Below are 24,923 nucleotides of genomic sequence, written 5' to 3'. Positions count from 1 at the left end.
TAACCTGCTAGCTCATGCTGGGTCCTACAGTACTAACCACATAGACCAGAATCAATAGAATGAACAATGTTGTCTCCGAGCATTTGGTATGGTTCTGTATGTAAACCCAAGACACTCCATTTAATATGATATGTTACGTTTCATATGGTATGTATTAATTTGAGGATGTCCTTCATCCATTTCATGATATGTTACAAATTGCAATTCGTACAATATGTTCCGAATTCCAAATTGTTGTTGCTAATGTTAGCTAGCTGGCTAGAATTAGCTTGGCTAGGGGATAGGGGTTAAGGTTAGGGATAGGAGTTAGGTTAAAGGGTTACGGGGAGGGTTAGCTAACATACTAAGTAGTTGCAAATTAGCTAAAAAGTAGTAAGAAGTTGCTAATTAGCTAAAATGCTAAAGTTGTCCATGACGAAAATTGAAGATTTTCGATAGATTTTTACATTATACCAAACATAATACTAAATTCAGTGTTATGGATTTGCATTTACTTATGTTACGTCTAGTCTATGAGACCAGTTTGGAATGGAACATTCAATGGCAAGAATGGATAGAATTCTCTCAGTGTTCCACACATGCAACATTGGTGTGGGAACTAGAGATGATATTTCTATGGGAACTACCAATTGAATTCCAGTGTTCTAAGGGCATGTGTCCATTCTATGAATTCTATTTCTATGGCTACCCCCCACCCCAGTGACTGAGATCTGTGCTTACACACAAAAAAAACAACAACGAATGTTAAACGAATGTAATCTTTCTCTTAACTCAGATGCGACAGCGCCTACCGCGGTGCTTTTCGCTCGTAGCAAAGATGTTAAAAAACCCACCAAAGATGTAGCATTGATGGATTTGACCATTGGAAGATTTTCAGATATCAGATCTTAGTGTTGTGCTTTGGGTTGAATGTTTCACTTTATAACTGCCACTAAATAGTAGAGGAAGGCATCCCCTTTCTTTTTACTGTTGCATGCGAGGTAGTTTTTGGGCACAACCAAAAAGAAAACACACATGTGAAGACATTCGATTCTGGACCAATTGAATGTTCAGGAGTGTCTTCCACATGATAACATCACATAGCTACATAAAAATCCCCCAAATAAAATGACATAGAAATTCCTCACAAATATTCACTTTTTAAACGTGGATTGAGACTGTTAGGGCGAAGAATCCCACCATCCCGTCATAGACTTGTCATAGGCTTGGTAGATATAAGAGAATTTGATTTGAAGAGCACAGAGTTGTGTGTGTCAGAATTGCCTGTGAGATGATTATCTTGTGGTACTATGGTTTACTCTCGTGGTATGGTGTACTCTTCTGGCACTATGGTTTACTCTCGTGGTATGGTGTACTCTTCTGGTACTATGGTTTACTCTCGTGGTATGGTGTACCCTTGTGGTACTATGCTATACTATGGTGTGCTATGGTTTTGAATTATATTATTGTCCCTCTTGGATGCAGTATGGATAATTTGCCTGATTTGGAAATTAGATCATGTCAAGTTTTCAAAGACGCAAGGAAACGTATATACAGTAGTATACGAGTCAATGACCTAGGAGACGCTGCCCAGTAGTTTGCAGTCCTAAGGCTTCGACGTTTCCCTTGGTTTCTATGGTTTACGATAACTGGGAACTAAAGGTAACCGACATAGCAGCAGTTGGATTGCCTTAAATCTAGGGGCTCCTCTGCAACACATACGGCCGTATGGGCTATAATGGAACTGTACAGAAATACAATGCATGTTTTGGGATATGGTAGCAGTAGTCTTTGGAGGTTTTCCTCATTGGGTTTGCATTGAGAACGCCTGGGCGCCAGTATGCTTCCGCTCTCTCGCCAACTCCTTATGACTTGACGCATGACAGCAAAGGAGCTGGGAAAAGCACAAACAGCTCTGGGACCAGGCTAGCATTGGTAGGCCTGTGTCTGATGATAATGTATTTGGATCAGGAGTAGTAGTTGGTGGTTGAATGTGAAGGTATGTATGAACTGGCAGTGAAGTCTAGGATGAGAACAATAAGGATTGGACCGGCATGTCGTCATAATAGAAACCTGGAAGTGCGCAAGAGTTCCATTCACTGGTGGCTCTGTTTAAATGTAGTGCACTAATATCTAGGAAATAGGGTGTTCTTGGAGACACAGTTCAATTTGGTTCCAGTGCAGATGTACTTCATTAAGAAGTACTATTACACCACTGTCTCACTCTTCTTTATCTCATTCTAGAGCGACGTCATCCAGCCGTTGCACTAGCTGTCACTCCAGCCCCACTGACCAGTTAGAAGTAAGAATGCAGGGCTCTTATGACATCGCAATGTAAACAATGTATTCCGACTGTAGCATTCACTTCAGATACGTACTAACAATATGGCCTTCTGCATGCACAGAATCCACGCCTGATTCACTAGTGCCTGTCAACTGAACTACACACACACAATTTACGCACGCACGCACATATGTATGCGCAATCACACACACAAAACACACATTTGACATGTATATGCACACACACACACACACACACACACACACACACACACACACACACACACACACACACACACACACACACACACACACACACACACACACACACACACACACACACACACACACACACACACACATTGAAGGCCACTGGTTTTCTAACTAACAATGAGCATCTGAATGTTGGACAATCTTGGATAAATCTTATACTAACAACAGAAATGTGATGATTCCTACTGAGGCTTTCTATACTGCTGCAGTTCTATACTATATCTCACTGCTGTCTCTCACTCTCACTGGCAATACATTATGGAACAACATTCATCAATCAATGAAACCCAATAAAATCATTTGAAAAGAAAAGAAACCCCAAGACTCTGGACTCTGCTTTCATTTTTTATATCTGTGGAATGTCTGAAGGTTTTTATTGACAATGGCTCAAACACTGGACTGGGTGCAAGTCTGTTTCTGTTCTTGCCAACTCCATTGCTGTTGTTGTCAAGACAAACAGTTTGGTGTAACAGGGAGTAGGCATGATAACACAAACAGACAGGCACTCAGGCTACTTCATATGCAGATATGACATGTTTCCAAGGGGGTTGGGATTCATTTAGAGTATTCACAGAAGCACCAAAGGATAATACCGAATGCTTGACATGTTAGATGACTGAAAAATAAACACATGGTAAAAAAAACTGTGAGCAGCAATGATCGGGGTTCACAGGATGACAGGAAAGACACAAGATCAGTTGGATAACAAAGCAATCACTCCATCATGTAGGACAGGGTTGCCCATCTGGTGGCCCGCAGGCTAAATTTGACCCGTAGGTGATTTTATGTGGTCCTCCAAGTTTTCTGAGAAAAATGTTTTATTTCATTTGTATTGTTGGACATAAAATAAACACCAAATCAGCTCCAAGTGATTTTAACTATGGAAGCATAATTATAATTATTCCCAAGCATAACATGTGATCGTATACAATTGTAAGCTAAGTTTGAAATTATGTTTTAGTCAAGTATTATATTTGTTATATTTGTTATATTTCTTCTTGCGGGCAATTTACAAAGTATCTGTGACCATCTGCTCAAGAAAAAAATCAGACCGCAGCTGAATCTAGTTGATGATCCCTGATTTACTTTATGTTCAATCAGTGAAAGCATAACCATGTTTATCTCTTAATACCACAAGGATGATGCAAGTGAAGTTTAGTCTAGTACTGTAGGTTGGTTCTCTTTGAATGCAACAGGTAATCCTTCAAAATATTTTACTTAAAAGTAAAATAAACTAAATAGTTTATACACAGTGGGGTTTGAAATGATTGACACCCTCGATAAGGATGAGCAATAATGAATTCTAAAGATGCTTATCAATAAAGTAGTCAAAGGTTTAGCATTTGATCCCATATTCCTTGGAGGCAATGGCTACATCTAGCTTGTGAGTTCATTTTGGTTGTGTTTCAGATTATTTTGTGCCCAATAGAAATGTATGGTATATAATTAAGTGTAATTTGAGTCACTTTTATTATAAATAAGAATAGAAAATATTTCTAATCCAAATTCATGTGGATGCTACCATGATTACGGATAATCCTGAATGAATAAAAAAATTATGATGAGTGAGAGAGAGGGTTAAAGATCATACCCCCTCACAGCCGGACGTGACCGGGAGACCCATGAGACATCGCACAATATTCCCAGCTAAATCCGGGTTAGGGGAGGGTTTGGCTATGTTCCACCCACGTAATATGGCAACAATGTGAAATATTGCATATTGCAATAGTTATTGCTCTAGTAACCAATGGTGCCACTGACATCTATAGTCCCACTAACTGGTCTGGTGCAGCCAACTAAGGTCCAGGCTGTATCACACCTGGCCGTGATATCACAACCCGCAGTGTCGTCCAGGTTTAGCTGGTGTAGGCCATCATTGTAAATAAGACTTCGCTCTTAATGACTTGCCTATTTAGATAAATGTTCAATAAAAATATATATTTTTTAAAGGTAACAGTGACTTAATATTCACATAGCTTCTAAGGCCCATATACATACGGTTTAAATACCAAATTAATATAATAAATATAATATATGCCATTTAGCAGACGTTTTTATCCAAAGCGACTTACAGTCATGTGTGCATACATTCTACGTATGGCCCCATGTCCATCGGTTCATTTCTTATAGCCCTGGTGTGGGCGAAGCCAACTCCGGTGACTGGCATACGCCCCCAAAAGACATTTGCTTGAAAAACGAGTGAAGCTACAATATTACTGTTTGTCCCTCTTCAGACACCGTAGCAACAACATTGCCAGTATACACTTCCTCAAAAAGTCTGAATTAATCTAAGATAAATCAAGAATTCTGTAATTAATGTTGACATTTTTGGTCTTAGTCGTGCAATTATACATCTAACTAGGATGTTTGGTGGAGTATTTATCAAGTGATTTTTTTTCTCATGAAAACTAGTTGTCTCTCGTTGAATAAAAAACACTTAATTGAAGAATCCCATCCATAGTTCTCACTCCTACTACGAGTGGTACTGTTGACCATCAATGGGCGTAGACTTCGGCTACCAGACTGACTTGCCTCAAGAAACATTTTGATGTGTGCGAATAGCCGGCAAAAAAAAGAAGTATTTTTCGCATTAGCATATGTGCTAACGTGCGTCTATATGTACAGTGTGGCCATATCTGAATACTGCAACTATTTTTAGTGAAAACCATTTAGACTGATGTAACGATGTAAATACAACATCTTGAGTGAATCTGCCGTTACGGTTCATGAGAATATGATTGCAGATGATTCTGAGCATTAGTGTTACATCTGCAAAGAATCTTGCCACCAACAAAATGTTGAATATTTGGGGCATAAAATAATCGAAACATAATTAAAAGTACATTTGAATGAGCCTGAGGCTGATGCCACGCAGGTGTTTGTCCACATGGATATACACACTCTCATTCAAATAAACACATACAAGAACACACACATACATATACAGTTGGCATTGCTGTTATGATTTTAGTTGTCCTTGATGTCCTTTGTTTTAAATGTATTATTTGGTTTTATTATATTTTTTGCGTTGTTTGCTTCTGTCGTTTCCTTTTTTTCTCTTTAGTTCATTCTCTTGGTTATTGGGGGATTCTTGGAGGTGGGGAATGGAATTAACATTTAAGAGCGTCTGCTAAATGACTTAAATGTGAATTAATTGTAGTTCTTGGGAGTGGTCTCGAATGGTTGAGGGAGAGCTATTGGGTAACTGTGGGGGAGGGGGGATCTTGGAGGGTTCTGGTTCACGTTTTTGGCCTGGTGGTAGATCGGCCAACGTGCCCTTGAGCAGGGCATTGACCCTGGATGCTTCTGTGTGTCACTCTGAATGGGAGTCTGTTGGATGACTGGTATGATGTAGTTGTTGAGCGGCTTCACTTGCAATTATATTGTATGTTTTGAATATTCAATAAATATTTGCTATTAATAGTTTCCTTGTTTAAAAAAATATAAATACCAAATTAAGATATGAATACCAAAATAGTGACAAGTTTCAAGTTGAATGTACACAAAATCAGATTTTTGATTTGTCAATAACTCAGCCATTTTTTGACCAATTCCTTAGCTTTTCTCAAACTATGGACCTACATTCAATTTGGTCTCATGTACCAATTTGGTGTCATTTAGTCATATAGTTCAGGAGAAGAAGATTTGAAGTATTTTTAGCATATTACAATATGTGCTAATACTATTTCTCAAACTCCTTAGGCACTATTGTGATGAGTCCAAATACCAAATTGAGTTTCTGACTTTTAGTCCACGAGAAGATTTATGATTATTTGATGCATATAGTTAAACATTTAAATGGTTAAGTTTCCTTTTTAAAATTTCAATGCCAAACTTAACATTTCCATTTGATTCCAGGCAATTGTGGAGTGGATTTACAAAGGATATAAATAGACAGGTCAAATCAAATTTCCTGATTTATCAATAACTCAGCCATCTCTTAACCAATCAGGGGTATCAAACAGAGGGCCGAGTGTCTGCAGGTTTTTCCTTTCAATTAAGACCACCAGGTTCCTTAATAAAGGGAAAGAGGGATGTATTCAACTGAAATGTGTCTTCCGCATTTAACCCAACCCATCTGAATCAGAGGTGCGGTGGGGCTGCCTAGACATCCACGTCTTCGGCGTCTGGGTTAACTGCCTTGCTCACCAGAAGAACGACAGATTTTTACCTTGTGAGCTCGGGATTCGATCCAGCAACCTTTCAATTACTGGCCCCACGCTCTACCTGCCGCCCCTTAATTAGTGACCTTAATTCATCAATCAAGTACAAGGGTGGAGGGAAAACCTGTCGACACTCAGCCCTCCGTGGAATGAGTTTGATCTTAATTCATCAATCAAGTACAAGGGTGGAGCGAAAACCTGCCGACACCCAGCCCTCCGTGGAATGAGTTTCTCACGCGAAGTTAAAAGATAGGCCTACATACCGAATTTGGTGTTTTTTGTACATTTTCAAGATGGAGGAAAATCAAACCTGACCTGATGGGTCCTTGAAACAAATTTGTTCACCTATGTACAATGTTTCAAGTCTAGGTCAAACGGGGCGATGGATATGAGGGGGTAAGTGAGACTGCTTATAACAGCGCCACCTATAGGCCAGTTGATGACATGTTTTATTTATCAAGTTACTCATGGCCTCTAGGTTTTGTGTGCCAAATTAGAAAACTTGTTACCAATCTATTCTTGAGTTATTTGACCATGTCAACCCCAAAAAAAATAACTAAGAGAAAAACAATAGGTTACAATAATTGGAAAATAATCACATTTACCACAGAAAAGTTCAATGAAGTTGCAGCACAGTAATGAGAACATAAACTTGACACAGGAAACAGTGTTTATCACCATCACATGACGCAGGAAACAGCTACAACCACCATAATACAGTAGGAACCATACACAATATCGAAGACATTAAGGTTAGTTAGACTTAAATGATATTGATCTAATCCTCAAGGATAAGGATATGGGTATCACAGGATGTCAGTATTGCTGCAGTGTGTCTTCAAAGCCACAACGGGGATATGAGCTCAGACCACATTACCATTGATTAACGTCGGCAGAGGGCAAGGAGAGCATCTCGGTGCAAATGGTAACCTAAAATAAGGATTTGGCGTCACCACAATGAAAGAAAAGTCAGCACAACAAAAGTCACAAAGGAATAGCAAAGATAAGAATACAAGATATAATACAGATCATATGGATATCACCATTGCATAGAAATGAAACACACATTGAATAGGAAAAAAAATGACGTAAAAAAAACATGTGCACAGAGACTTTCAATGGAACGTGTTGATAGGAACACAACATACGCAAAAAGGTAAACCTCCAGTCAGGGCACATTAAATGGACGGACAGGAAGAGGGGGGGGGCACATTATATTACAGAGGAATAGTTATGGCACAGCTGGATCAGGTTAAGTTAGTACAGAGAGATAGAGATCTTTATTCAGTCTACACTCCAAATGGCACCCTATTCCCGACATAGTGCACTACTTTTGACCGGGACCTATAGGGAATAGGCTGCCATTGAGTTGATAATACATGCTTACTGGAATGTGGCAGTTGAGAAGTGCTATTGATAGTTTAGAAACATGAATTCAATTAAATTAGAAATTGTTGTCATTCTTAAAGAGTATACTTTTGGTAGGTATAAATATATTAGTTACATCTATTTATATTTACACTTTCAACGTTCAACAAAATATTATGGTGCATTTCTCTCAATACTGTAATATTTCTTTCAACAATTACATTACCCTATATCTTTTCTCTTATTTGAATACAACCAAGAACAAAACTTTGTTACAAGTGTGTACTTATTGTCTCTATGATAAAAACACTTGGAAAAATAGAGGAATACAAAGAGAAATGTGTTGGTAGGGGTATGTGTGTGTGTATTCAGACGGTGGTGTGTAGGGGCGTTCCCCCGCTGTGTGAGGGTGATGATGTGTGTTCTGATGAAGAGGAAAGAGAGCCGTGTGATGAAGATGCTTCTCTCTGTAACTCTTCAACCTTCCTCTGTAACTCAGCTTTCAGGAACAACAACTCCTTCAGGTTCTGGTGCACTGGCATCTGATGGGGAGAGAGACATGGTTAGTACGATATATACAAACATACAACGCGTTTGGAAAGTATTCAGACCCCTTCGCTTTTTCCACATTTTGTTACGTTACAGCCTTATTCTAAAATATATATATTTTTCTAATCTAGTTTTTCTAAATAGAATATAGTACAATTAGTACACAGTAAGCAGTTTATGTAAAGTAGTAGGCAAGGCAGATTTCAGACCCCCCCCCACACACTTTCCCTCCCTCCCTCCCTCCCTCCCTCCCTCCCTCCCTCCCTCCCTCCCTCCCTCCCTCCCTCCCTCCCTCCCTCCCTCCCTCCCTCCACAAGCGCACTACCACCCCTACCTGCGGCCTCATACGGGGGTTCCATCGCACGTAATACCCGGTCCACAGCTCCAGGTGTCGAACACTAGCCAGAGGGTACAGGACGTGATGCTCATAGTCCACATAGAACGGGTTGGTGAAGTCCTCTGGTTGACTGTTGATGTAGGACCATAAAGAGACTGTCTTGGTCTGGACTTCCTGTGGAGGAAGAAGAAGAGACAGATAGTGAGGAATCAATTAACATTCCATAGACAGTTTTACTGTAAGAGACCAGCTGAGGACTGTAATACTCAGCCTCCCACTCCCGCCTCCATAGACAGTTTTACTGTAAGAGACCAGCTGAGGACTGTAATACTCAGCCTCCCACCCCTCGCAGGTGAAGAAATGATACTTACATTGACGACTCTCTCCTGTTCGCTGTTGTAGAGGAACGTACCAAAGAGGCAGCTGTAGAGGTGGTCCAGAATGGTGATTAGGAACAACTCATTGAACTCAAATGCTGCAGGGAACTTTGAACAAATAGAGAGACAGAAAGACAGATTGAGTATAACTACACAATTACCTGTGTGTGTGTGTATGTGTGTGTGTAGCAGGGAAATCTCACCAGATGTGTCTACATGTACGTACTGTGTGTGTTTGTGTCGGTCTGTACGTGCATCTGTGTGTGTGTGTGTAACACTCACCTGTCGGGTCATCTGCCAGACACAGTCTATAAATTGGATGAAGAGAGGTGATCTCTCCGAGTTGGCATGGTTCTCATCCCCATGGCCCACACGCTGAGAAACACACCCACACAGGTTATTAAACACACACACACAAATATCCTCTCACACATCTTTAAGAAAACACACAAGAAACAATGCAGACATCACACACACTCCTCTCACCGCGGCGAACTTGTGTCCGAAGCTGATCCACTCCTTCTCCAGCAGTACCTGAGAAGACACACCTCTTATACTTTACTTATAACACAAATGACGAGAGACAAAGGTTTCCCTTCCTCACTCACCAGTCTGCTCTCCTCCTCTTCCCTTCCTTCCTACCTGGAAGCCCCTGAGGGTGTGGTAGTGGCCGTCCCCTGTCCAGCCCTTAAACATTCTCTTCCTCCCCCTTTCCCCATCCCTTTTACTCACCCGAAAGACCCTCAGGTTGCGGTAGTGGCCGTCCCCTGTCCAGCCCTTAAACATTCTCTTCCTCCCCCTTTCCCCATCCCTTTTACTCACCTGGAAGCCCCTGAGGGTGCTGTAGTGGCTGCCCCCTCTTCATCACCCTTTCTCTTGCTCCCACCCTCCCTCTCCCCTTCTCTCCCATCCTTCTTACTCACCTGGAAGCCCCTGAGGGTGCGGTAGTGGCTGTCAAGCATCAGCATGGCCAGAGAGGTGAGCTGGGCTGTCCGGTCCCACCCATCACTACAGTGGACCACCACAGAGGTTTTACCAGACTCCAGCTTGTCAGCTATACGCACTGCACCCGCAAGGAGGACCTGGGTGGGGGGGATATGTAAGGACTTGTGAAAATGTGTTGTGCTGCGTATCCATCTCTCTCCCTTGAGCCAGTGTGTGTGTATGTGCGTGTGAACGAGAGAGAGCAAGAGAGAGCGAGAGCGTCCTCACCCGCATGTACTCTAGCCAGTGTGTCTGGTCGACTGCAGAGTGCCAGTGGGCCTCGTCTGTACTAGGGTAGACCACTTCTTTCAGTTTCCTCAGTGACTCCCTCATCACGTGGATGTTGGGGATCTCCAGGAAGTTGAGTTCCACGTTGGGATAGAAACTCTCACTCTCATAACCACCATCCTTAGCCTGGGGGGAGAGAGGGGTGGAAAGGACATTTAGCAGAGCGGAAAAAAGGAGGAGTGGCAAAAGAGAAACAGAAGAGAAAACGTTAAGGGAGTAAAGAAAAGCGAGAAGAGAAAACGTTAAGGGAGTAAAGAAAAGCGAGAAGAGAAAACGTTAAGGGAGTAAAGAAAAGCGAGAAGAGAAAACGTTAAGGGAGTAAAGAAAAGCGAGAAGAGAAAACGTTAAGGGAGTAAAGAAAAGCGAGAAGAGAAAAGAGAAAATGAAAAAAGGGAGAGGGTAGGAGAGAGAAGAGATGGAAACAGACACGAAGTAGTCAATAGCCCTTGGAGAGCTGGTGGTGTGACATAAGAGTGACCTCATAAAACAGGCAGACACAGTTACAGGACATTCACCAAAATTGCTCAAAACACCGTACATACCAGACATTTACCATACGGTCCCTTTACGGTCCCCATAAAACACGTCGTGATATAGAACATAGCTGAGATTCAAGTCAAAACTTAGCTTGAACACCAATGCTTATTACATCACGGTCTCCAGTTGACGACATTGGTCTTAAATTGCAATAGATCACCTTGTTGTTGTCTGCCACGCTGCTCTGTCGGGCGTCAAATATGGTGAGTTTGTGAGACTGTGCGTTAGCATCCATGATGGTCTGGAGGTATCTTTCGTCCTCCTTACAGCGCCGGTCAGAGGGTCCAACTAAAGGCTGACTGCTACGCACTATAGTGGCCTGGCTCTCCGGGTGGATCCATGACAATACCTAAAGAAGAGGAAGGAGAGAGAGAACAAGCGAGAGAGCGAGGAAGGAAGGAGTTATAGCGGCCTGGCTCTCTGGGTGGATTTATGGTAAACACCTAGCGGGGTACAGGGTAAGTTTCGGCATAATTTTGAAGATACCTTTTGAGGAAACTTTCCAGGTAACTTTCAAAATAACAGCACATTTAAACATGTACACAGTATACACACAGCTAGCACCAACAGGTAAAACACATATCTTAATTTTTTAAATATATATATTGTTTTACACATACCACCCCCCCACACATCCCCAGACGTACCGGTATGCGGTGCCTGGCCCTGAAGGCCACAACTCGTTTGAGGTCGTCGTCCTTGATGCTAGTGGGGATGACCAGCAGGGCAGGGTAGGTGTCACACACCTCATAACTACTGTTCATCTTACTGATGGCCCAACTCTCGTTGGGAAGACCCTGGTGTGGGGAGAGCAGGAAAACAAGACTCTAAATGTGGTGAGCAACAGTTCATTCATCAGTTCTTTGACTACAGCATTGTTTAAGACTGTTTTCTGATTGGCAAGAAGGGGCATTAAAAACATATATACGGGACAGTTAGATGTCTCTGGGACAGATACACTGCATACACAAGACCATCCTTGCTACAAAGTTACAGAACGCGAAACCAACATCCACACAAACGGATATTGGATACATTGTAAATGCAGGCCGAACGAGGGAAAAATGCAGCTAGCTAGCATTCATTTGTTTGTTTTTGCAGACATCTGATGACCTAACGTGGCGAGTAATGGGATGAACATGAATTTCCTCGGTCCTTCAATGTTGCAGTCATGACGCAAGTGGCGCTATGCTGTCAAATCCTCCCACATATTTGTAGTTTGACCAGCGGTTTCCAGCAACTGACATTGTTGAATTCAGTTGTCACATTGGCATGTTTCCTAGCAACAAACTATTTAGCAAGCTTCTAGCCTAGTTTTTGATATGCAATGTGAATGATATCCTCGTAATGAACAAAGTCCTGACAAGAAGACACTGAGCGTTGTGGTGTGATTGGCTCAGTGTTCTGTCACACAAGGGGACAGCGTCACCGCCCAAGTCTAAGAGTAGAGCAAAAACATTCTAGCCCCTTGGGTGCCGTCATAGAGTTACATTTGAAGTGCCCATCCATGAAGGCTCAAAGTTATTGCCCACAGATAAAATGACATCAAATCACATATCTACAGTAGCTTGGATTAGACTGATCATGTCAACATCATACTTTCAAAATCCTGGCCAGCAGTTATCCTCATGAATCAACACTCTACTGGCAAATCATTTTAAATCCTTGTCATTTGAAGAGAAATTATAGGTAAAACATATCGGTGCTCATCGGCCATAAACATTACACAACAAGTTGGAAATCGCAAATTCAACAATGAGTGGTTTGGAAGGAATCAGTAATCCTTCTCACCCCCCCCCTTTAAGATTTAGATGCACTATTGTAAAGTGACTGTTCCACTGGATGTCATAAGGTGAATGCACCAATTTGTAAGAGCGTCTGCTAAATGACTTAAATGTAAATGCAAACTAAATGCAAGCATTGCAAAATCATTAGCCTGCTATTCAGTGGAGTAGCTGTGTGGTCCAAAGTCTAAGATTAAGGGTCTATTTTCCTAGTTTAAAATTATAAACATTCAACATTGGCCATGCTGTCAACGAAGCATGATTTGTGCCGCGCTCAAAACAACTTAACTCGGAACTGCAAAATCTGACTTCAGAGAGTTCAAGACAACTGGGAACAAGCTACGACTGGGAAAATACATTTTGAACTTTCATCCAACTCGGAATTGTAAAAAAGTTTGATGACAGAATTTGCCAACGAAGGGCCGCCGCGAAACCTTCCTGTTCAAGTGAACACAGCACAAGAAAGTGTTTCCAAAAATGTCTTGTATGCTATTGCATAAATGATTTGATATGCATACTATAGCTAAGAAAGTAATACTAAGTGTATGTTGTGTAGTAAGCTGTTAGTAGCCCATGTTTATCACCCTAATAATTTGGTATATTTTCACCTCTTCATTTCGCCTACTGTTCTGACTTGTGGTTCACATAGCCTATAACCTGTTTTAGAGAAATGTAATCATTGAATATTGTAAGAGCTTTCGTTGTCTGCTTATATGCCCCCTTTATTTATCTTACGGTTCTGAATTGGTGTACAGGAAGAACACTAGGAACGGTCCATGTTCTGAATTATGTTGCTGTACATTTCAAAAGTGCTGAACAAATAGTTATATTGACTACGTCCATTCCAGCTCGCTCATTAATGTCTTAATCGAAATTATGGATTGCCTCTTATCCGCTTGCCGTCCCCTTATGCCATAGTTTGTACATCTCAATTGTCAGCAGAAACCACATCGGCTATGTTTTTTTTAAAGGAAGTAAATGAGGCTGAATTAACTGTTTCACTGCCAAACAAGGCTCCGCTGATAGCCAGGAGTAGCAGTGGTAAGGTGTGGGGACTGCTGTTGGGACAGCTTTATGTAGGCCCTAACAGTTTGCGGGCACCGTTTATCACCGTTCTAGTTCAATTAATGTATTGTTTAGTGATGTGTTGTGGCTTTGCTGGTATGTAATCCCACGTTTTTTTGACCCGCCAAGATTTACATGCTAAAATCGCGACTGGAACTAACAACCACCAGATTTAGTGGAACATTTTTGAAGGTGTGTATTCACATGTCAAAATGAAAATAGAATTTAAAACATGTTATTTATTCCGGTAAACGTGTGCTTAGTTGTCCATTACTTCCAAAGTAATGTACCGAAATGTCTGCATTTATCCATTACATATACGTTAGTCTTACATGAAACATTTCAAAAGGACTTCGAGACTCAAAGAAAATAAATCTCAAGTGATTTCTCCAATTACACAGAAATGTTCAGATTTTCTAATGTTGGAAAATCAGGAATACTATTTCTCATCTCTTCTCTTAGCTAATATCAACCATGGTTACCTGTCTCTTGTACTCAGATATGGGATCGTACACCTTCCATCCGTCCACAAGAAACTTCTCCTTATACAGGAAGGCAAACAAGGGCTGCAAAGGGATAAAAACAGGGAGAGTAAGTGACAGGTCTCAACAAATGAACAAGCAAGGATTTTAACTAAGATCACAACCCATATTGCGTTACATGCCAGGCACCTATCACAATGCAAGGATCCTTAACTCCCGCCCTGTATTGGTTGATTGACAGGTCTTACCAGGCCATTTGATAGGGGGAAGGTGTGTTTTGTTAGAACCTCCACTATCTCTGGTTGGCTGGCGTCCTCCTTCTTATAGGCAAACCGGGGACTACGCATGTCCTGATGGAGGTAGAGAGAAAGAGAGAAAGGGGGAGAGAGAGAGAGAGAGAGAGAGAGAAGAGTTTTTATAAGTAAAATCTATGAATACAAATGAAACCAGATCTTCCAACAATCCTTCCTTCAACTCTCGTACACAATTCGTAAACCTGTGGGCAAGCACATGCATTTTAACAGAGAATACTATGTGTGTGTGTGTGTGTAACTCCTGGGTTGTAATTCTCTCTTACCTTACAGAATATCTCCATGTCCTATGTGTTCCCTCCATGACTCTGGCCACTGATGGCGGTTGTTATGACTGCTTATAACAGCCTTGTGCAGGCTTAATAAACAGGCTTTTATAACAGTAGTAGGGTGTGCTTTCTCACCTTACAGACTATCTCCATGCCCTGTGTGTTCTCTCCATGACTCTGGACACTGATGGTCTCGAGACGACTGATCGCTCCCAGGTTCACATCCAGGATGAAGGGAGTATCCTGGGAAAATAGTGGGATGAGAATGGGACGGGAATGAGACGGGAACAGGATGGGGAAGTTCACATATAAAAGTTTTAAATAAAGAATTGGGTGAACGAGGGTCAAACCTGAGTGTGTATGTGGGTGCTCTTACCCTCTCCAAGCTGATAAAGTATAGTTTATAGTCAGTGCTGGTGAGGGTTCCTGTCACCAAGCCAGTGAAGGGACAGATGTACATCACATCCTTGGCTGAGGGGACAAACAACAACAAAACAAACAAACAGAAACATGTTAACAACTAGAGCTCCTCTCATAATAGGCTGAAGACAAGAGAGAGAAAACAGAAAGGTATAGAAAATGGGAAAATAAGTCCAAATGGAGAAAAAGAGATCTAGAAGGAGAGAGAGAGGGAGAGGCACACAGAAAAGTAGTGGCTGGATTCGAGAGAGAGCGAGAGAACGTGAGCGAGAGAGCGACAGAAGACAGACACAGAATGGATGCCCACCCACAGCCTTGATGGTCTCTCCCGGAACCAGTGGAACCTCGTCCATCTGGACCTGCTTGGTTCCGTCTCTGAGAGCCTAGAACATAGAACCATAGAGCCATCTCAGAGATCTAGAACTCTCAACAGAACATCGGGTTCTAAGCAAAACCATTTCTCACTGTCCAAGCTACAGCTACACAGCCAAAGAGGGGGGGGCAGAAAGAGAATGAAACGAAGGCTGTAGGTGGAAGAGGAGGAATGGAGAGAGCGGGGGGTGGGCAGAGGAATAGGGAAAGGGGCAGCAGTAGATAAGGAACAGGGGAGGCCGAAGGGGCAGGAGAGAGGGATGGAGGGAGTGATGGACAGAGAGCGAAACTTGCCAAAGCGTGGGGGGGAAGCGCAGAGTCACTATCGCCTTGGTAACAATGTCCCCTTTCCATAAAGTCCTGGACCAAGATGGGAGGCAAGGCAAGCGTGGAAGCAGAGAAAGAGAGAGCGAAGGGAAGAGTGAATTCTCTTACAGTTGCAAGTTATCGTGAGAGAACAAGAGAGAAAATGAGGAAAGAGAAAATGAGAGAGAGAACGTGAGAGAAAGAGAATGCAGAAGTGGCAGAGAGGTAGATAAAAGGGTCTTTGAGGTCACGGACATGAAGCACTGCAGAGAAATTAGAATATTTAGTCAGTAGAGTTCTAAGAGGAAGTGAAGAAGGGAGCAAAGCCACAACCTTGCTATGGAAAAACAAAAGAGTGATTTAATCAACGGCTAATGTTTAGTATATTGCAAATCAGTCTGACAGTACTTTTGTACCAATATGTAGGAAGTATGGTTGGAAATGACAAATGCATCAGAAATGGTATAGAGAAGTTGAGAAGATCATCAGTTAATGTGTTTGTAGGATCTTCTGTGTATAAAAGATCATCATCATTAGCCTGGTTTCCATCCAATTGGCAATAGATTTTAATGAGAACATTCTAAAATCTGCATAAAAAAATATGTACATTTTCCCACCAGAGAGGTGCGTACATCAAATTGACTTGTTTAACTAGGCAAATCAGTTAAGAACAAATTCTTATTCACAATGATGGCCTACACCGGCCAAACCCTACCCCGGAGGACGCTGGGCTAATTGTGCACCGCCCTATGGGACTCCCAATCGCGGCCGGTTGTGATACAGCCTGGAATCAAACCAAGGTCTGTAGTGACTCCTCTAGCATTGAGATGCAGTGCCTTAGACTGCTGCGCCACTTGGGAGCCCACTAAATTCCACTGATGGTTTTGCCACACAAATTGTTGCGTTATATAGCGAGTGTGTCCACTCTGGTATTGCCACAGTGTGGGTTTAGCCTACTTCACGATAAGATTATTATGGACAAAAGAGCGAGATTCTTTTTATTTGTCAAACGGCAGTCAAGCATCTATCATCATGTCACCAGAATAAAACCCTCTATAGTTATTGGAATCAAGCTCATCACTGTGCACGTTCGCCACCCTGGGAAGTAACTTATTTCATCTGCAGCCTTAATAAACTGCACGCTTTCACGAGTCGTAGTGGGAGGACCACAACACATTATCATGTGACTCCAAGTTCACTTCGATATGATGGTTATTATATCAATATTTGCGCATGAAGGTGATTCCACACATAATACATTTTACCGACACAAAAAGATTTTGTTGACATTTGGAAAGTTAAGCGACAAATTTGCTGTTTCCATCAGGCCTGTCATGACATTTTTTATCCGGAATTTACCTTACTCTAATAAAAAGGTTGGATGGAAACCTGGTTATTGATTCTATTATTTTCCCCCCAGTTTGATTTAGAAACGATAGAGCCACATTTGTAGGAAGTAAACAGAAACTGCTCTGTTTATTACAACCATATCTAGTGGCTACCGGAGGCTACTGACGAAACCAGGGTTCTATGAATGAAGCGCAACGGAAAAAATATTTCAGACTTTCTCTCGCGACCCAAATTTCGAATCAGGCGAGCCCACACGGGGTTGCGACCTCTGGTTTGGGAAACGCTGGCCTTGACCTTGAAGGCTGTGAGACCCGCAGTCTCTTTATCCTTGAAAGTAATATCTACAGGTACAAACAGCATGACAGCTCCTACAAACTACTACACAAAGAACGAGCCCGACAACCATAAAAATAGCTGTAGAACATCAAAGAAACACACTGCGCTGTAGTTTACACACTCCTTGACAGGTTGACAAGTACTAAGGTAACCTAGGAATGTTAAAAAGGCTGTTGGGTGGACGCCACCGGTCTTCAAATCTTACCCTGAGAACAGGCCTCTTGGACACCTGTTGGTTACAGACAACCGCACACACCGAGTTACTACACACACACACTCTCCGGGTTAACACTCACATACACAAAACACACAGAGCTAAAGGATAGACCTAGAAGAGCCCCTGAACAGTGGTGTATCGCCGGAAGGCTAAGCTGCAGCAGACGGCGAGAGAAGCATTGACCCGCTGAACACAAAAGCTATAACCTCAATTCAGAAACTAAAATAACTAAAATAATACTTTCGGAATGGTGCAAAGAGAGACAGACTAAAGGTTGACTGTGGCCTTTGCAAAGACAATGACATTGCATGACTACGTCAGTTGCTGTAGAAAAGCATAAGGAAGACTACCCAAATCAGCATAAGGAAGACTACCCAAATCACTCGACCCAGGGTACATAGAGCGCGTAAGCACGCACGCACGCACGCACGCACACACACACACACACACACACACACACACACACACACACACACACACACACACACACACACACACACACACACACACACACACACACACACACACACACACACACACACACACACACACACACACACACACACACTGCTGCTGCTGCTACGGTTAACCTTACCCGTGGGAGATCTGTCCTTCTCCCAACCTGTCAGTCAGAAAACACAGGTTATGACGTGGATGTCTAAACCTGTTATTGTGTGCGCATTCGTGTGTGTTGTTATAAGCCTGCTATTACAAACAGCAAGTGTGTGTGTGCGTGCGCGTATCCATGCTAATGCATGCGACCGTGTGTGAGCGCGTCAGTGCTTGTGCGTGTGACCAACCACGCGTGTTTCCCCCACCTTGAAGTCTCTGGATGCAGTGTCTGGGGTTATGGATGATATCTGGCTGGAGATGGTGGCTGCTATCAGCTGCTTACACCACTCCACATGAGAACCTGTAGGACTGGGCGAGGGATGAAGGGAGAGAGAGAAACAGACAGATGAAGGTATATAGGGGACATACACAAAGAGAGAGACAGAGAGAGACACACACACACAGATAGATGGAGGAATATGGGGGATATACAGAAAGAGAGGGAGAGAGAGACATGAGAGAGAGGGGAATAGTCAGAGAGAGTTCAAAGGAGAGAGGGACAAGGGGACACAAAAACAAAGAGACAGACAGAGGGGGACAGAGGGCTCAATAGTGGTTTCAAGGGAGGGAGAGAGAGAGAGCAATGTTTAAGAGATACCAGAGGTAGGCAGTCAGTCACACACAGTAGTAGGCTGCATCACATTTTTAAAAAGCCTGTTTGCAACATCTGGGCAAAAATAGGTCGCGGTTAGGCTGATTCCTGCTGGGCAAAGCCACTACTTTATAACAGGGGCGTGTTCACTTGGCACAGATTAGTGATGGGCATTCCGAGTCTTTTCGGCGAGCCGGCTCATTTGGCTCCCAAACGGCTCTTTATTCAAAATGCTTTAAAAAACGACATAGAACAATAAAAGAATCATCTCCAATGTGAAGCCCAAAAGTGGCATTATGTCAGCTCGTGAAATGCGCATTCAAATACATTTTTAACTGACCAAATATGGAATATTACGTTTTTCGCACTGCAAAAAAAGAGCGTGGACCAGATTTACTTGTTCTCCCCACTATTTATTGTTTGTGCAGTGAGGATTCATCCTCATTATTTTCGAATTTATCTGTAGAAAATATTTTGAGCTCAAAAGGCAGTGTGAAAAATCAGGGAGCCAAATGAACGGCTCTTAAACCGATGCGATTCAGTTCCCGACCCATTACTAGCACAAATCCCCTACGCCCATCTGGCGCTCTCGTTGCCGAATGCCGAAATACACAAGAGACACGGTAGCTTACAATGCATTTACTGCATGTTACAGCACAATGAAACGCTTTGAGGATTAACGTTAAACACGTTGAATACAACACTAACAACAAATGTCAAAAAAGTACCTAAATGATGCATGCAGGCAGGCTATTGCCTAGGAAAGAGCCAGTCACATTTCTACAACGATAGGCCTATACACGACACCGCCCAAGAGCCAATACACACACACACACACACACACACGTAACGCTGTAGTAACATTCTAAACGTTTTGTAACAACATATGACAAGCAATGTCTAACAACTGCAGCCTACGAAAGGGAAATTCGCTTTTATATTTCTACTGCCCAGTGCAAAATCCACCATAACAGTGTAGCTAGTAACAATTTTGTAGCGAGACCGGAAAAGCTATACATTCACCTGTCCAATGTCTCCACGCTAGCCTGTGTCGATCCAGAGTTGGCCAGCGTTCGTGGCTGGTTGTTTCGATTCGGTACTCCCGGCAGCGCAGGGCTATCTCCTCCTCCAACCGAGTGCTTTTCCATTTTAGTCTCTGCTCAACCCAGTTTCCTTCCCGCTAGATGACGGATCAAATATGCTTCCTTTCTGAATGTCGACCAAATCTGTGTGGCGGCAACGTGTTTAAGAATTGACGTTGTTTTATACGGATGAGACTGACTCTTCCGCTAGCTAGCTCACAGCACGAGAGAGAATACGGATGTTCGCTAGCTTCCGAGTCTCGTTCTGTTAATGAAATAGAGCCGGTGTGTTTATTTTGCAGATTTGAGGAAGCAGTCAGTGAGCTCAACCCCGGAGCAGGACAGCACACACCTTGCCCAGGCGAACCATTAAGATCACCCAAAATGCTCACATCCTTACTAACCAGCTTCAGCAACACATAGATTGAGGATAAATTTGAGGCCTGCATCCAATAAATGGTTATTACATTGTTAGTGTTCTTGCAAAAATAGGTCACCAGAGGCTTACTACATGTTGCCTATTGTAACTAACGACTGGCTGAGGGCAAATAGCATAAACCAGCCTCATCAGCAACACATGCATAGACAGGAAAATGTAAAAGGGTGTAGGGATTTTATAGTAAACCTGGAAAATTCATAGCCTAGATCATAAGAGGTTACTACAACATATAGCCTGATGTATCCCCATATTAAACACATTGATCACTTCAAAGGTCACTGGGTCGTCCCACGAAATCAGCCCAATTTCGGTATTTTGGTAATGTACATTTATTTCACATAATTTATCATTCGGTTATATAGAGCAATGTTCAACTTAATAAACAACACATTTTCCCATCTCAAAAGATTAACTAAAAAATGCTTATATTAAGTGCCAAATAAAGTAAAATGGTTGACGATTTCATCGTAATTCATCCATAAATCCCAGTGTGAGAGGAGAAATGGAAGCTTATTGTGTGCAACATGGAGGGGCAATTAAATGCAAGCTGTATAAGGCCATAAGCAAACAAGAAAATGATGATCCAGAGGTGGCGCTCTTAGTAGCCGGGGACTTTAATGCAGGGAAACTTAAATCAGTTTTACCTCATTTCTACCAGCATGTTACATGTACAACCAGAGTCAAAAAAAACTCTAGACTACCTTTACTCCAAACACAGAGACATGCACAAAGCTCTCCCTCACCCTCCATTTGGCAAATCTGACCATAACTCTATCCTCCTAATTCCTGCTTAAAACCTCTAAAGGATCGGACTCTTTTTTTACATTTTTGCCTAAAATTACATACCCAAATCTAACTGCCTGTAGCTCAGGACCTGAAGCAAGAATATGCATATTCTTGATACCATTTGAGAGGAAACACTTTTGAAGTTTATGGGGGGAGTCCCCGATCCCGTAGAGGTTAAAAGCAAAAACTAAAGCAGGAAGTACCAGTGACTTGCTCAATACGGAAGTGGTCAGATGACGCAGATGCTAAGCTACAGGACTGGAATATGTTCCGGGATTTTTCCGATTGCATTGAGGAGTACACCACGTCAGTCACTGGCTTCACCAATAAGTGCATCGATGACGTCATCCCCACAGTACATACCTCAACCAGAAGCCATGGATTACAGGCAACATCTGCACTGAACTAAATGGTAGAGCTGCAGCTTTCAAGGAGCGGGACTTATAATAAATTCCGCTATGCCCTCCGACGAACCATCAAACAGGCAAAGCGTCAATACAGGACTAATATTGAATCCTACTACACCGGCTCCGATTCTTGTTGGATGTGGCAGGGCCTGCAAACTATTACAGACTACAAAGAGAAGCACAGCCACGAGCTTCCCAGTGACACGAGCCTACCAGACGAGCTAAATGACTTCAATGCGCGCTTCGAGGCAAGCAGACCACCGTAGTCCCTAGGTAACAACACATCTGCCACGCTGATCCTCAACACTGGGGCCCCTCAGGGGTGTGTGCTCAGTCCTCTCCTATACTCCCTGTTCACCCATGACTGCATGGCCAAGCACGACTCCAACTCCATCATTAAGTTTGCCGACGACAACAGTGGTAGGCCTGCTCACCGACAACGATGAGACAGTTTATAGGGAGGTAAGAGACCTGGCAGTGTGGTGCCAGGATAACAACCTATCCCTCAACATAATCAAGACAAAGGAGTTGATTGTGGACTACAGGAAAAGGAGGGCCAAGCATGCCCCCATTTTCATCAACGGGCCTGTAGTGGGGTAGGTTGAGAGCTTCAAGTTCCTTGGTGTCTACATCACCAACAAACTAGAACGGTCCAAACACACCAAGACAGTCGTGAAGAGGGCACAACAAAGCCTATTCCCCTCAGGAAACTAAAAAGATTTGGCATGGGTCTTCAGATTCTCAAAAGGTTCTAAAGCTGCACCATCGAGAGCATCCTGACTAGTTGCATCACCGCCTGGTATGGCAACTGGTCGGCCTCCGACTGCAAGGCACAACAGAAGGTAGTGCGAATAGCCCAGCACATTTTATTTTTAACTTCAGTTTATTTAGTAAATACTTAAACACTTATTTTTCTTAAAACTGCATTGTTTGTTAAGGGCTTGTAAGTAAGCAGTTCACAGCACATGTGACAAATAACATTTTATTTGAAATACATAATCTCCAGAAATTACTTTGTCAAAACAACAAAATAACTAGGGCTCAACAACAATAGTGAAACATGGGTTAAAATCTTCCTAGAAGTCACAGAGGGTGCACAGAGGGACATGCCAAAGTGACTCATTTCGTGGAACAACCCCACTAATGGAATAGACCTAGAGAACGTTCAGTAGTCTGAATGTCATTTTTAGTAGGGTTCGATTCTATGGAGCTAGAAAGTATCTAATTTAAAAGCATTTTGGACCAATTCCAATATCCTAAGGAGGTGTGAACTGGTGCTTCTGTTATATTTAGGGCTGAGATATGCTATGATGGGACTATGAAGGTCTGAATATCCACAATCTTCTCCGAGCCACAATTTTCACATCAGCAGACATTACATAAGATATTTTGCACATTTCCTTATGATCTCCTGAATAAATAAAGGATAAATTACCACAAGAAATTGAATGACAGAATCAATCCATTTTTTAAAAAGTGAGAAATGTTTAAATTAATTTAATCAGCATTATTTACACAACAAGAGCCGGTCAAAACAACCAACAGTGGAGCACTCATACATGAGAGGGAGTAGTACAGCCCGGATCCCACATCGATTCGTGTTGTCTAGCCAAAACTCCTATGTAGTCTGGGTGCAAGTCTGTTTCTGCTTGTCATGGCATGAACAGAAAGTAAACCTCGTCTGAGCCAGAACGTCCCATAGGGCAAGAGGCCATCTCCTATTTCAGTAGGGTGAGGCAGATGGTTGTAAAAGTACACCCCCTGGACAGAACACCCCCTTGAAAGACACTCAAGCTAACTCCTATGGTCACGAGTCATGACTCACAAGGACTTTGCAAGACAGCACAAACTGATTTGGAACCAGGCTAGGGAGTCGTAAGTAGGCATTACTATGACAAAGAAACCCCCCTTTATTAAACCCCCCCATATTACCTACGTTAAGATATAATAAATGAAGAAAATAACAAAAATCATGAGTGACAGTTTGTCTGCGTCCCAAATTGTGCCCTAGTCCCTATATAGTGCACTACTTTATCAGAGTCCTCAAATCCTCAAGGTCTGGCATTCAATCCAACTTGCTATGGGAATGTTTACAGCAGTGCCTTTGTTTACAAACTACTGTCCATGCATAGACTTATTGTGGAAAATGTAATAATCTACTTGTCAGAGGAGTCTACTTGGTAGTAGTAGTAGGTTTTAACAGTTCCCATAACCATCCTGGCATTTAATTTGACCAAGGGGGAAAGAGAGCTACTCCTTAAACACCGAAATTCGAGTTTGATTGAATCACGCACCAGGTTTCACAATCACAGGTAAAGAACCAAAAGGAACTGAATAGGTTCCCGATTGAATCAAATATCCCACGAATCATGATTCAAACATGATTTACTGTCCTCTCTTCTATGTTAGAAAGCAAAAATGCCCGTAAGGTAAAATAAAACAAACTAAAGAAACTAAATTTATGGAACAACAAATCCACAAATTATTAACCAACCATTCAAAGCAACAAAAAATACATGTCTTATTACTTTCCTTTTTATAAAACGTGTCAAATTTTACACGAAATAAAATTATATTTTACAACAATATAACTTTTCTACAGTAAAATAGGTTTTGTTTGAGGTAATTATACTGAACACAAATATAAAAGAAACATACAAAGTGTTGGTCCCATGTTTCATGAGCTGAAATAAAAGATCCCACAAATGTTTCATATGCAAAATAAGCATATTTCTCTAAATGTTGTGCACAAATGTGTTACATCCCTGTTAGTGAGCATTTCTCCTTTGCCAAGATAATCCATCCACCTGACAGGTAAAAGGCCACTCTAACATGTGGAGTTTTGTCACACAACACAATGCCCCAGATGTCTCAAGTTGAGGGAGTGTGCAATAGATGTGCTGGCTGCAGGAATGTCCACCAGAGCTGTTGCCAGAGAATTTTATGTTAATTTCT

At 42.2% G+C, this 24,923-nt stretch overlaps 1 protein-coding gene across 5 annotated transcripts; it reads right to left on the bottom strand.

Annotated features, from left to right (window-relative positions):
- Window positions 1–7,354: 7,354 nt before the first annotated feature.
- Window positions 7,355–20,689, bottom strand: LOC124013941 (myotubularin-related protein 1-like). 5 transcript variants are annotated; one of them, XM_046328513.1, is made up of 18 exons: window positions 20,278–20,689; window positions 18,869–18,971; window positions 18,646–18,672; window positions 18,039–18,062; window positions 15,777–15,852; window positions 15,426–15,520; window positions 15,185–15,292; window positions 14,718–14,819; window positions 14,470–14,553; window positions 11,786–11,935; window positions 11,299–11,487; window positions 10,542–10,727; window positions 10,253–10,411; window positions 9,816–9,863; window positions 9,612–9,704; window positions 9,324–9,437; window positions 8,950–9,126; window positions 7,355–8,608 (listed from the first exon to the last, which is right to left on the bottom strand). In XM_046328513.1, the coding sequence occupies exons 1-18, from the start codon at window positions 20,400–20,402 to the stop codon at window positions 8,435–8,437; spliced, it is 2,034 nt and encodes a 677-aa protein (XP_046184469.1). In that variant the 5' UTR covers window positions 20,403–20,689; the 3' UTR covers window positions 7,355–8,434. The 5 variants fall into 5 exon arrangements, with proteins under 5 accessions (XP_046184469.1, XP_046184470.1, XP_046184471.1 ...); XM_046328514.1 differs by lacking the exon at window positions 18,039–18,062; XM_046328515.1 differs by lacking the exon at window positions 18,646–18,672.
- Between the last annotated feature and the right edge of the window lie 4,234 nt (window positions 20,690–24,923).

The sequence above is a fragment of the Oncorhynchus gorbuscha genome, linkage group LG25, assembly GCF_021184085.1.
Source record: "Oncorhynchus gorbuscha isolate QuinsamMale2020 ecotype Even-year linkage group LG25, OgorEven_v1.0, whole genome shotgun sequence".
In the NCBI taxonomy this organism is placed as follows: Eukaryota; Metazoa; Chordata; class Actinopteri; order Salmoniformes; family Salmonidae; genus Oncorhynchus; species Oncorhynchus gorbuscha.
Note: the sequence above shows the minus strand (reverse complement) of the source record. Positions and strands in the feature narration are given on the sequence as shown.

What these genes read in the sequence shown, in the direction of transcription:
- LOC124013941 (XM_046328513.1), bottom strand. Translation starts at nt 20,402, where the DNA reads ATGGAAAAGCACTCGGTTGGAGGAGGAGATAGCCCTGCGCTGCCGGGA. An exon ending in AGCGTGGAGACATTGGACAG is followed by an intron (nt 18,972 to 20,277) that starts GTGAATGTATAG and finishes TCCCTCGCCCAG; the next exon opens with TCCTACAGGTTCTCATGTGG. An exon ending in GCATGGAGATAGTCTGTAAG is followed by an intron (nt 14,820 to 15,184) that starts GTGAGAAAGCAC and finishes TACCTCCATCAG; the next exon opens with GACATGCGTAGTCCCCGGTT.